We start from the raw sequence: 14,646 nt of genomic DNA on the forward strand, positions 1-14,646 counted from the left end.
ACTGCGTATTTTGATCGCCTTTTGTTCATTTCACTTCAAGTCTAAGTTCTGCCTTAAAAAAAAGTTAACAGTTAAGAACTCTATTTCCTCCATGAATAAACTCTAAAGTCCCTGCCTGAAAAATACTTTCAAACAGGGACTCTATTTGACTATAATTTAACTCCATCCACAACGGTTTACTCACATTTCCGTCAGGGGCGTAGCTAAGGGGGGGTTTTTGGGGACAAAACCCCCCCGAAACGTTAGTCTCAAAAAAAAAAGAGAAAAAGAAGAGAGAAGAGAAAGAAAAAAAAGAAGAAAAGGAAAAAATTCCAAGCGATTATATATATATATATATATATATATATATATATATATATATATATATATATATATATATATATATATATATATATATATATATATATATATATATATATATATATATATATATATATATATATATATATATATATATATATATATATATATATATATATATATATATATATATATATATATATATATATATATATATATATATATATATATATATATATATATATATATATATATATATATATATATATATATATATATATATATATATATATATATATATATATATATATATATATATATATAAAAATCTCGTGTCACGATGTTTGTTCGGGGTAAACTCCGAAACTACTCAACCGATTTTTCTCAAATTTCATATCTATGTGTCATTTGGTCCAACTTAAAGGATAGGATGGTTTTTATAATTTTTTATTGCAAATTTCATATTAATTATGCAATAATAGTGTGAATTAATTGTTTAGTTCTAAAAATTCTTAATAGATGGCGGTGTAAGTTAATTAATCGATATAACTCTAACATCGTATGACTTACTGCTAAAAAACACCATGATAAAAAAACTCAGAAATGCTGCTTAGAATTTCCATATAACGTTTCGGGATATTACAGGTTATTATTTACTTCCTGAGAAAATCAACTATACTTTTCAAAACGTTTCCTTGAATTGCTACAAATCGCAGATTTCACACCGTTGTGAAAAGTATTTTTCTCCACCAGTATCAAGATTATCTAAACATATTTAATAGGTGTATCGGTTTCGGAGCGATTACGGTTCGTCCAGATTGACTCAGCACCTAATGAGTGCGAAAAGATATATGGATCACGAAGCGTTGCATTCGAGCTACTTGCTTGAGAGTTTGTCTTCGCGTTGGCAATGCGTGTATTAATGCTTTGAGAGGTTTCTTAGAAAAGCAGGAAGGTTCCGGGCTATTATATTAAACGTGCGTTAGGCTTCTCTGAAGGTGCGAGAATCATAACTGCCTTTAACCAAGAAGACTACTGAATTCTTCAAAAATATTCCAGGTTAATTTCAGGAAGGTTAATGAATTTAAGCGGAAAACAATTTTTTTCTTTATTTTGTTCCCCAAGAAATTTTTAATATCATTAATTCTTGCAAAGATACGTTCGCAACACAAAACTGCAGTGACAATTGCATCGTCAGGCAATGCTGCTACTTTTTTTAGATGGTAGACGAACAGCACATTCAGCTTTAAAGTTGCCTATTAGATATTCATAGCAAACAAAACGCAATGTGTAACATTAAAGAAAAAAAAACGTGGAATGGCTGCAGTGTTGCAAGAGAGTGAAATTATAATTTGGGATAAGTGTAGTATGGCTCATGAGTAAAAGCATTCACTCGAAGCACATCATAGGATTGTGCAAGATTCGAACGGCAACGATTAACTTTTAGGCGAAATTGTCTGAATACTGTCTGGAGACTTCCGGCAGACATTAGCAGTTATTCCGATGAAATCAACGCATGTTTAAAACAATCGTTTTTATAGCGTAAAGTCGAGATAATGCGATTGGCCATGAACATGCGAGTATAAACGCAAAATAATCTAATCACACAAGTATTTTCTAAGCAATTGCTGGGTATTGGAAACTGTGAAATTGAACTGTATCAAAATATACAGTACAACAAATAGCCAGACAATGTCTACACTGCCGTTGAGACGAAAAGTAAACTAATTGAGAGTCTGTTCCCAGATATTTTTTTTTTTTTTTTTTTAAATCATAACTGCCTCTGTAATCGCGCTGGTTTTGTAGCAGTTTTGTTTTCGGTAAACATTTCCGAACAGACAGGAATATTTGTGGATCGTCAATTGCCGACTGTCAAATACATATCCTGATGCATGTCGCAAATTGTATTTATTGGTCGCACAAAGTCATTGGGAGTTGACACTTTCTAATGCAGGTTTGACATAAGGAGAAACAGTATTCGTCAACTGTTTAAAACAATTTTGACGAAATACTATCCAACACAATCATTATTTTTTAAGGAGAAACTACATAACTTTCACGTTTGAAGACGTATTTCATAAAGTTTAACAAACACACAAATGTCCAAATCCAGATTTTACACCAGAGATCAATATGAAGCTTTAGTTTTAACTGAAGGTTTTTGCGTTTCAATTTCAAATTTGCCACTTAGTTATTATGATATACCGTCACTTGAGAGTTGGGCCACCGACTTAGTTAACACTGATTTGCAACGTATAACAACAGAGCAATGACGCTGTCTTAGCTACAATTATTGCGAATAATGAGCCATTACTGACGGCTGGAAAAAAAGCTCCCCATTGATGCTGAGTAGTCTAATACATTTGTCGATGAAAACAAAGCAGTAAACATTAAAACTGAATTTTTAAATTCCCTGGATACACCAGGAATGCGACTACACGATTTCCGGTTGAAAATTGACTGAACAATTTATTCTTTTTCGCAATTTAAACCCACCTAAATTACGAAACGGTACATGTTTCTTCATCAAAAGTCAACAATTTTGTCGGGAAAGTTTAAAGGAGAAATGTTTGTGTTGCCACGTAATCCATTAATAGCGTCATAATTTTCAAACACATTTGAAAGGCTTCAATTTCTGATTCGTTTAGCTTTTGCAAAGACCATAAATAGATTTCAAGAACAAACAATGTCTTCTTTCGGTTTGGACATGAAACATAAATATTTCTGTTATGGGCAACCATATATCGCCTACTCACACGTGGAAAGTTATCATACTTTTCGTATTAGCAAAAGACTGGTTAAGCAAGAACATTATGCACAACTTAGTGCTTAGACAGTTTTCAGTTTTCAAATAATAGAAACAATAGTTCGAAGTCAATGTTATCTACTTCATTGAAAAAATTTAATTTTTATATGTTTTTAATTTAGTTAGTGTATTTTGTAAAGAAGTTTTTGATTACAAACTATAGAGAAAGCTGAGGTGAATAAAATGTAGTGTAGAATCTAAAAGTGTATGGTGGTTTACCCTTAGTTTCTCCATTTGGTATTTTACAATCAGTTTCGATATTTGCTATCACTTTCAAGTTATTATTATTATTTTTTTTTGCAGAAGTCATACTTACAAAATTTACTAAGCGTAAGTATAGTGCTTTCTCCATAGAAAATTTAGTTAGTACTTACTGAATTCAATAAGTACTTTCTTCAGCCTGCACTGTAAAAAAAAAAAAAAATCCGAAACGTTACTGAGTAAAAATTTTCGATACTTGCTTGCAGTTCTGGCTAAGCTTTGGCTATGTTTGCATTACTGCTTTTTAGAAGTTCCTTAGTAAATCAGAAAGGTGCTAAGCTTTTTTTTGTATCCCTTTCTAAGTTTACATTAAAGTTCCAGAAACACGACTAACTTCAAACGGGAAGATCTTCGAATTTTTCAAGAGGCTTCCGAAATGATTTCAGGAACGTTATTAACTTTTATCGGAAAACTTTCCGGGTTTTGGCATGACATGTTATTGGCAGAAATTGGCCACATCAGCTGCCCATAATTTTCCAGGAGCATTTAGGAATCCTTTTTACATTGAATCACGCCCATTATCAATCTCATATATTTTAAAATCGGCTATACAATTTTAAGCTTTAATAAAAATATTTATTTGATTCTATCAAAATAATGAGTAAAAATGTATTTTAATCCAATTTTTTTGCCACAGCAACGCGTGGCTGGGTCAGCTAGTATATATATATATATATATATATATATATATATATATATATATATATATATATATATATATATATATATATATATATATATATATATATATATATATATATATATATATATATATATATATATATATATATATATATATATATATATTATATATATGTAAAAGAAGTAACCCCCCCCCCCCCCCCGAAAGTCGGGTCTAGCTACGCCACTGCCCAACTCCAACTTTCCAAAAGACATTAAGGAGGAATTTCTCTTTATAACTTTAAAAGGGTCTTACGGTCCTTGTATATTTGGGGGAGGAAGGGGGTCTTCTTGGAGGAGTGTCGTAACTTTTGACGGGGGTGGTCCGTCGCTCAAAGAGGGATAACCAGCTAAAGCATTGCTGTTTGAAACGTATTTTTTAAATCGGCATCAAATTTTCGTCCTTGGCAACTGGCTCAGGACCCCGTAAAAAGAGAAGGATACAGAAAAGCAGCATATATGCATTAATATCCTAAACATTAACATAAATTTATTTTTAAAGGTAAATGAAAATTGTTCTACTCCAAACCTTTTTCCTACAGTGAAAAAACATTTAAGGAACGCTATCCACATAACGTTACGCGGAACCCAAAATGCTCGGCGCACAAAGTTCCCGGCGCCCAAAATACTCGGCGCCCAAAGTTCCGGCGCCCAAAACACTCGGCGCCCAAAGTTCCCGGCGAGCAATATGCGGCGCCCAATTTACGGTGACCAATCTGCGGCGCCCAATCTTCCTAGACCATTACGGGACGGTATTTGAAGCGATTCTTTAATATTACTACCAGGACCGTCGCTATAGGGGGTGAGGGGGGTGTCTCACCCTCCCAGTGATTTCATCCAGTCGGCAAAATCAGTTTGAGTCGGCATTTTCAATATTTCGGAATTTCAAAGCATTTACTAATTAAAAAATTAAAAACGAAAAGTCAGCAAAGTTACATATCTAACCTTTTGGTACTTAGCGCAAGATAAATAATGAAACCTCCATTTACATTCATTTTCACAGTAAACACGGTTGTTCACCGGACGTTAAATCCCGGTTATCACAAATTTGCCATTTCAACTGCGCTTGCGCGCGGACTTGGCTGATTTCAAAAATCTTGCTAAAATTAATTACAAACATTTTAAATTTGGTAATAAATATGAGATAGCAACAGATAAAAATTAGAAATCACAAAGTTTTCTCTGATTTAGTTTATAGGTCGGTAAAGATTGAATTTTGCGTCTTAATTATTAATGGATTCGGTGTCTGATTTGTCTGTCCTTTTTCAGGACCAAATTTTTAGCCTCAGAAGAGCGTACTAGAATTGCAGCATCACTTCTAATACGAAGCCGAATATACACCACACTAGTGCGGTGGTGGCCGAACCCTCAACCTAAATAAAAATGTATAATACTAAGTTGTTTACGCCTAACGTAAAATATCCGCAAAAGACGGATTTCTGTACTAATATTTCAATCATTTTTGGAGTACTGTAATATAATACTTGTTTACGCTATTTGGCAATATTGATTTTAATTAAATTATTTGGCAACAATAGCTTTTGTTCTTTTGTCATTTTATGTTTGAAGAAAGCTTAGTTAATTTATCTAGCTTGGTTTTCAGTAAATAAAAGCTTTATTCTTTAAGCCATACTTAAGTTGTAATCAGTGGCGCAGCCAGACAATTTTTCTGGGAGGGGTTTTCAAAATAAAAAATTGTTGCTTTCTTTCCCATTTATTTACAATGCGTAATCAAGGGCGCCTATAAAGGGGGGCAAGAGGGGGGCTCAAGCCCCCCTTAGAAATGAGAACTTCCTTGCTTTTAGTGTTTTTTTCTTTGCAAAAATGTATAAAAATTTCTTTTCCAGGCATTAATGAATAATATAAGCCAATAATGAATAAGTTATAAAAAATGTCAAATTTTAACATCTTTAATCTGCACTGAAATCGGTTTTCACGGGGAAAATTTTTGAGCCCCCCCCCCTTAAAATTTTGCATATGGGCGCCCTTGTGCGTAATTATTCAATATCAAAGAATTTCTACAGATCAGTAATCATTCATTTTAAGTAACTTCTTAAAAACAATTAATAATTCGTATTGATGTCACTATGAAAGGAAGAAAGTGGGAAAAGCACAGAATATTTATTATTAGTATTACTTTAATCTTATATTCATTTTTTGCGTGTTTTTCGCGAGATCACTTAAAAGCTCCTCCTAAAATACATTCATGTATTTTTGAATGCTAGCTAATAACGGTTTCAATCTTTTGATGAGAATTGGTTAAGAGCCTCAGAGTAGTGGGAAAATGGGGGTTCTGGGCCAGGAGGCGGCTCTGCGGCTCATAGCCGCCTCCCAATCCCCCTCCTCAGCCTCCACCCCCTCCCAACTCCTCTCACTCCCCCTCTGACCTTGGGTTGATCTTCCTCCTGATAGCCGCCTCCCAGGGCCGCCGCGAGGACTCCTAGAAGGTTACGAGGTTTTTTCCCCGCGTTTTTGAATATTTTCGCGCCTTTTTTGGACTTTGTCGTTTTTCTAGTCATAGAAAACTAGGAGGTTTTTCACTTTTTGAATGGCAACGTCAAAGTTTTTGGTTGTTATTACAACCAGAGTTTTTTAGTTTTCAGTTGGCAACACTTGTTGCTATGCTTTAACTTATGCTATGTTTAACGTTCGTGGCGCCATCTATTGAGAGGTTGATTTTTATTTCCGGACTTTTGAATATTTCTGCGAATTTAATTATTTTTATTTTTACAGAATGTCGCGGCCGGGAATCGAACACGCGTCCACCAAAAAGCATTGACGCTTTAATTGACGCGCGCATGCCAATTAAGCCACCAATGCTTTCGATCTAGAGGAAGTTAAAATGAAATTCAATATAATTTTTTTTTCTCATGCTGAAATGGAAGATTACTCAAAAACAATTTATCTGAAAAAATCCTAACAGTGCTTTCATCTAAAATAAAAATAATAATCATATCAAACTTTTTTTTTCTAATTTTTTGCTATCAAAGAAAACTTTTGCATGTTTCTGTTTTTTTTTTTTTTTTTTTTTTTTTTTTTAAGTATATATATATTTTTTTTTTTTTTTTTTTTAAGTATATGTTAGAGTTTGATAATTTTCTCGCTTGTTTTACCTTTATCCTTTTTTTTCCTGATATTTTTAAACTTAGAAATTTTTCATAAGTAGTGACAGGAATCGAACCTTCAAATTTTTCGAAACGTTATCATGTCTTCATTTTTTGCAATCATGTCAAATTTGCAATCAATTTACTCGTAGTAGTAATTAAAACTTATCATTAACAAATTTTCACGGATTTTAAAAAATAAACTTAATTAATTTTTTCCAGTTAGCAAAATTCGCACTCAAGTTACATTCCAACACTGCTGTGGAAAACGCCCAAGAACTGAACTGAACTGAGTAGTTAAGTTTAAATAAATTAGCCGGACTCGCGCACCTCGTAGCAGTTCTTATAGCAGTATGTAATATTCAAAATTCTTGAGATTTTATTTTCGAGAGAGTTCGTTGCCGATATCTTCATTATGTTGTGTTTATTAATTAACAAGTTTTTATTTGCAACTAACATTGTAGTTTATTGTGCTGTAATTAAATTTTTCTAAGTTAAAAAGGTCAAGTGTTTGTGTCACAATTTCTACACGAAGGAATATCTGAAGACTTCAGTACAAATGATTTCATTGCCCCGCGACTTTTGGAAGCGTTGAAGAAGTTAAATAGATGGTAAGAGTTTTTAAATTTAGAAACTTACTTTGGCGCGCAACATGGCATCCCTGCCGGGACTGCAGTGAAGTTATTTGATTTGTATTTAAAAGTTAAGAACTTTGTTGAAATGTCTAAAACAAATGAAGATATTCAACCTAAAATGTCAAAAAGTGTAGAAAATTTATGTAAAAAGCGAGCTGTAATGCGAGCTGCTGTAACAAAAGCAGTAAATAAGCTAGAAACAGAATTGGCAAAGAGTGAGGTGGATGCAAACATCGTGGAAGAACTTGTAGAAATATTAACTTTAAAATTTGAAATGCTAAGCGCTGTAGATAGCGAACTAGAAGCTAATTTTGAACCGAACGAACTCGAAAAAGAAATTGAAACTTCGGAAGAATATCGCGAGAAAGTGACTGTTTGGAAGTTTCGAGCTACTAAACGAATTAATGAAATGCGTCAGAATTCGTTGGAAGTCAGTCGCATCAGCGAAAATCAAAATAGAAGCTTTGAAACAAGCAGCAACAGTACTATACGAGTTAAACTTCCGAAATTGACTATCGCGAAGTTTTACGGAGATGTGAGCCAATGGTTAACATTCTGGAACAGTTTTGAATCTGCGATACATAAAAATGAACTTTTGAACAATGTTGACAAATTCAACTACCTAAAGGCATATTTAGGTGGAACTGCCATGAACACAGTTGAAGGATTTCCAATTACAGCTGAAAATTATGATAACGCGATAAGAGCATTGAAGGACCGATATGCTGAAACTGACTTATTAATTAGTGCTCATATGAATAATATCATCAATATGCAACCTCTTAGAGACTCTAATGATGTTCGTGCATTTCGAAGATTTTATGACAACTGTACAACGCAAATACGGTGTTTAGAAGCATTAGGTTTGTCATCGGAAAATTACACTAGTGTATTATGCCCCCTGCTATTAAAAATCCTTCCTGCGGATTTAGTTTTAGAATATAGCAAATTAGAAAGTAATACCCATTCAAATCTGACAAACTTACTTGATTTTCTGTCAAAATCTTTGATGTCGCGAGAAAGAGCAATGCATATTATGTCAGTTAACATAAATCAAATTTCCCCCAACGAGACTTTCGCGCCACATAGGCAAAACACTGTCGAAAACCGTGTTAGAAATGATTCAAGGAAGAATAGGAAACAAATCGCTACCGCGTCTGAACTGATTTCTACCGATGAGATAGAAAATCCCAGAAAAATTAAATGCGTATTTTGCGATTCATTTACCCATTTCAGTTCTGAATGTGAATCTGCCAGTAATTTATCGCTAGAAGAACGGAAAAATATCCTGATGAAAAAGGGAGCGTGTTTCAAGTGTTTAGAAATTAGGAAGCATATTTCTCGGTTTTGTAAAGCAAACGTAAATTTTAAGCATTGTAAGGGAAAACATTCTTCTTTAATGTGTTTTACTAAATATAAGCAGAAACTTAACGTAGATAAGAATGTCCCTCCTGAAAATTCCGTCCTCTCAAACCAATCTTCGTCGAATGAAGTTTATTTGCAAACTTTAATTGTGCGTATTCGAAATCAAGGTTTAGAACATTTACTGCGTGTAATTGTCGATTCAGGGTCACAAAAAAGTTACATTTCGTAATTTGCTGCAAATAAAATGGGGTTAAAGAGTTCGGGAACTGAAATTGTTAAGCATGGGCTTTTTGGAGGGATAGAAACTACAGAACAGCATAATCGTTATTCTGTGCTCTTGAGTAGTCTTGATCGGAAGCATAGTTTTCAAATTGAAGTAATGGATCAGAAGAAAATTTGCGCTTTTATTCCGAAGGCTAAGACAGGTCAGTGTATTAAAATTTTGAAGCGGGCTGGTATATTTTTGAGTGATATATCGTCAATGAGTAAAACATGTTTGTATGAAGAAAATAATAATGAAATACACATGTTGTTAGGAGCGGATATAGCGGATAAATTATACACGAATGGAATCAGACATTTTTCGAACGGTTTAGTTGCTGTTAAAACTAAGTTGGGATGGACACTCATGGGAAAAGACTCAAATAAAGCTAACGTAGATAATTCACTGTTACTGTTATCTCTTCATGTTAATGACGCTAAAATAAATGATTTGTGGAATTTAGATTCTTTGGGAATTCTTGATCCAGGTGAGAAAATAAATAAAAAAGAATCCCAAGAATTGGCGTTAAAGCATTTTAGAGATACAATAGGAAGGCAAGAGGATGGGAGATATATTGTTTCTTTACCGTGGGTAAAAGATCCTCATTTGCTAAATGATCATAAAAATTTGGCAGAAAAACGTTTGAAAAATACGGTAAAAAATCTTAAATATACAAGAAACTTGGGGGACTACGAAAATGTCTTTTGTGAATGGGAAACAGAGGGAATAATAGAAAAAATTCCAATTTCAGAAAATAAAACTGAAACTGCTTCTCATTATCTCCCACACAGAGCAGTAGTTAAGGAAAGTTCGACTACTAGAATTCGTCCAGTTTTTGACGGATCCGCTCATTTACCAGGAGGTTTATCTCTTAATGATTGCATCGAGAAAGGGCCTAATTTGATAGAATTGATCACTACCATCTTGAACCGTTTCAGGATTGGAAAGTTTGGGGTGGTTGCTGATATTCGTCGAGCTTTTTTACAGATAGCTTTGCAATCAGCCGATAGGGATTTTTTGCGTTTTTTGTGGTGGGCAGAGGGCAATCCAGAAAAGACACTAATTTATCGCCACGCTCGTGTCGTTTTTGGCGTAAGTTGCAGCCCTTTTCTTCTGGCCGGTACACTTGCTTACCATCTCGATCAAGCCCCAGATGAACTTAAAGAAACTGCGCAAAAACTTAGAGATTCTCTTTATGTGGATAATTGTGTGGCTAGCGTAGACAGCGTAGCAGAATTAGAAAATTTCCGTGAACATTCTTGTAGGCTTTTATCATCCGCAAAATTTGATCTTAGAGGTTGGCAGAGTAATGCATTAATTCCTGAAATCGCTAACTTGGAAAAAAGTGAACCGGTGTCGGTTTTAGGACTTTTGTGGAACACCGCTGAAGACACGCTGTCGTGCGATGTCAGAAAAATAACAATAGATGGACCAATCACAAAAAGAACTATTTTGTCCGTTACACATCAAATTTTCGATCCGATTGGTTTTACTTGCCCAATAACTTTGATACCCAAAATAATTTTACAAGAATGTTGGAAAATCAAAGCTTCGTGGGATTCTCGGCTTCCCGATGAATTAGTGAAGCGTTTCGAGAAGTGGAAAAATGAGATTGCAAAATTGTACAGTCTAAAAATATCCCGACGTTTATCCAAATTGCCATTTACTCTTAAAGACATAACTTTACACATTTTTTGTGATGCTTGCAAGACATCTTATGCTACGTGCATATATTTTAGAGTGGAACAGGTTGGATCCCCAGTAACTTGTCATTTGATTGCCGCTAGAGCTAGAGTTGCTCCTTTAAAAAAGATTACGATTCCTCGTCTTGAACTTTTAGCTTGTTCGATTGGAGCTAGATTAGCAAACACCATCATATGCGACTTACGTCTCGAAGCCGTAAAAACTGTCTTTTGGTCAGATTCTATGGATGTGCTATTTTGGGATAAAAAAGGAAGGCCCGTGGGCAACATTCGTAGAAAATCGTGTTCAAGAAATCAGAAGACTGACAAAAATTGAACAGTGGAGATTCGTACCAGGAGTAATGAACGTAGCTGACATTCCGTCCCGAGGATGTACCTTAGGAAAGCTATTGCGTACGGAATGGCTGTGCGGACCGGACTGGTTGAAGAGATCTGCCGAATATTGGCCGAAAGACGAATTTCTGCCTGCCATGGAAGTAGTGAACGCAGAAACGAAGAAAGTTATAATCACAGCTACTAACTCCGAAGATAAGGGAAAATACTACTACAGATATTCTTCTTACGTTAAACCACTACGAATCACCGCGTGGATTTACAGATTTGTAGAAAATTGTAAAAAATTCAAAAAAGATAGACGATTTGGTGTTCTTGACAGTAAAGAGCTTCAAAAGGCTGAACAAGTAATTTTAAAGCAAATTCAATCAGAAGCTTTTGGAAGAAATCCTGACGCAAGATTAAGATCGATCAATACAATCGTAGGCGACGATGCCTTGATTCGAGTGAAAACGAAGATATTTTTTAGAGATGATGACATGCATTTTCAGCTTCCAGTTGTACTTCCCTCCGAACACCCGGTTGTCCTTAGTCTCATTCGGTGGAAACATAAAGAGTTAGGACATTGTGGCGTACAACTGCTTATGTCAGCGCTTCGAGAAAAGTACTGGATTTTGAAGAGCCGGAAAACCATTAAAAAGGCAATCAAGTCCTGTATTGTGTGTCGAAGATTCAACTCTAAACCGCCCGAAGTTCAGGAAAGTGTTTTACCGGAAAATCGTGTAAAAGATGCATCAGTTTTCGAAATTCTAGGAATAGATCTAGCAGGACCCTTGATACTCAAAGATAACTCAAAAGTTTGGATTTTGATTTTCACCTGTGCTGTTTATAGAGCTGTTCATGTTGAGATGTTGACTTCAGTGTCTACAGATAACTTTCTTTTGGGGTTGAGGAGATTCATCGCGAGAAGAGGCAGACCGTCAATTATCTATTCCGATAACGGAAAGAACTTCGTTGGCGCAAAAAACCAATTAAGCAAGATTGATTGGAAAAAGATTCAAGATGAAACTACTGCTTCTTCTATTGCTTGGATTTTCATCCCCCCTTCTGCCCCCTGGTGGGGAGGATTTTGGGAAAGGTTAGTAGGAGTTTTGAAGAGAATTTTAAGAAAAGTTTTGGGTCAAACATCGTTGGATTATGAAGAGATGTTAACAGTCCTCTGCGACTGTGAGAGTATCATAAATTCGCGACCGTTGACTTACGTTAGTGATGACGTTCCAGATCTTACCCCGATTACACCTTCTATGTTTTTGCAAGAGATTAGAGAAATCGGTGTTCCAGACTTAGATGTGCTGGATCATCAGAAATTAAATAAACGTCACGCGTATACACAGAAAATACGAAAAAATCTCCGTTCGAGATTTCGAGTGGAATATCTCGGACAGTTGCGACAACCTGTGACTAATAGAAATAATTCTCCAGTTCTAAAAGTTGGTGACTTAGTTATCGTGTGGACAGATAACTGTAAAAGAATTGACTGGCCACTCGGAAGAGTTCTAGAAGTGTTCACAAGTAAGGATGGATGTGTGCGAGTTGCTAAAGTCAAGACAAAAACGGGTGTCTTCATTCGTCCTGTTAAAAAGTTGTGTTCTCTGGAGTTGGGAGCGGTGTCATCTTGTGAGCTTCAAAAGTTAAAACCCCCTCCTGTGACTGTTCTTGAGGATTTGTGTTGCACCACCACCACCAGTTCATCACCTAGCCTGACAGCATTGAAGTTGAGTTCCGGAGTCCCGAGCCCTGAACTCAAGGTGGGGAGTGTGGAAAACGCCCAAGAACTGAACTGAACTGAGTAGTTAAGTTTAAATAAATTAGCCGGACTCGCGCACCTCGTAGCAGTTCTTATAGCAGTATGTAATATTCAAAATTCTTGAGATTTTATTTTCGAGAGAGTTCGTTGCCGATATCTTCATTATGTTGTGTTTATTAATTAACAAGTTTTTATTTGCGGGAAGATTTCGATAATTGGGAATCTGGCGATCTTTCTTCATTGGCGTTAATTTTTTGCTCCAGCGCCTGCGCGAGAGGTATAAATCTAAACAAAGAGACTGGAAACACATATTCACATAGGGTTACTATAAATCAGCTGGGTTACCAAAATAAAATTATTTACGCCAAAAATGATACGACCGCGCCAGATTCCCAATTATCGAAATATCCCCTTATTTGCAACTAACATTGTAGTTTATTGTGCTGTAATTAAATTTTTCTAAGTTAAAAAGGTCAAGTGTTTGTGTCACAATTTCTACACGAAGGAATATCTGAAGACTTCAGTACAAATGATTTCATTGCCCCGCGACTTTTGGAAGCGTTGAAGAAGTTAAATAGATGGTAAGAGTTTTTAAATTTAGAAACTTACTTTGGCGCGCAACAACTGCATATACGTTTCAAGAGTTTCATTGAATTTATCACATTCCATTTAATTAACTCTAATGATTACTTTTTCATTAATACTTAACTTAATCATTTTATCATACATTTATTCCAGTTACAAAATTATGCTTAAAAGTTATTTATTTTTCTTAGCACAAGAGATTTTAATATGTTCCTACTAAAATGCTTTTCACTCTAGTTTGAGTTTACTAAAATAGCAACTCATTTACGATTTAGATTCATTTAATCGTCTTTGATTCTTTTTCATTGCTATTATTTTACATTATCACATACGTTATTATTTTTATACATTTATCCATTTAATTTTCCAAAATTTACAATCAATTTACTTTTCGTATTAATTCACACTTATCACTATCAAATATTTTCATGAATTTAAAAAATTATCTTCTTAAATAATTTTTTACTGTAACCAAATTTCCCACTCAAGTTATATTTTATCACTACACATGCTTTTCATGAGTTTCATTTAATTTATCGCATTTCATTTAATGAACTCTAATAATTATTTTTTATCATCGATATTTAAGTTAATCATATTTTCATTTCTATATTTTTTTTTTCATGCAAACACTCTTGATGGAATAAAACAAAATTTTCAACTTCCATGAATTAAATCCCCTCTGACTATTTTATTTTACTTTACCATACTTTACTATTTTACTTACTGCGTTTTACTATTTATCATTCATTACAGCTTTTCCAAAATATTACTTTACAACCAACTAATTTCATTAACAGAATTTTCATTACAATTTATAAATTTCACTTTTATTTAATTATTTTTACCTACGGTAAAATAAAA

The 14,646-nt window shown here is 34.4% G+C and overlaps 1 protein-coding gene across 1 annotated transcript; it reads left to right on the top strand.

The window, feature by feature from the left end:
• Positions 1-12,595: 12,595 nt before the first annotated feature.
• Positions 12,596-13,234, top strand: LOC129228507 (uncharacterized). Its single transcript, XM_054863187.1, has one exon. It carries the CDS (start codon positions 12,596-12,598, stop codon positions 13,232-13,234), a length of 639 nt encoding a protein of 212 aa, XP_054719162.1.
• The last annotated feature ends 1,412 nt before the right edge of the window (positions 13,235-14,646 follow it).

The sequence above is a fragment of the Uloborus diversus genome, chromosome 8, assembly GCF_026930045.1.
Source record: "Uloborus diversus isolate 005 chromosome 8, Udiv.v.3.1, whole genome shotgun sequence".
Taxonomy (NCBI): Eukaryota; Metazoa; Arthropoda; class Arachnida; order Araneae; family Uloboridae; genus Uloborus; species Uloborus diversus.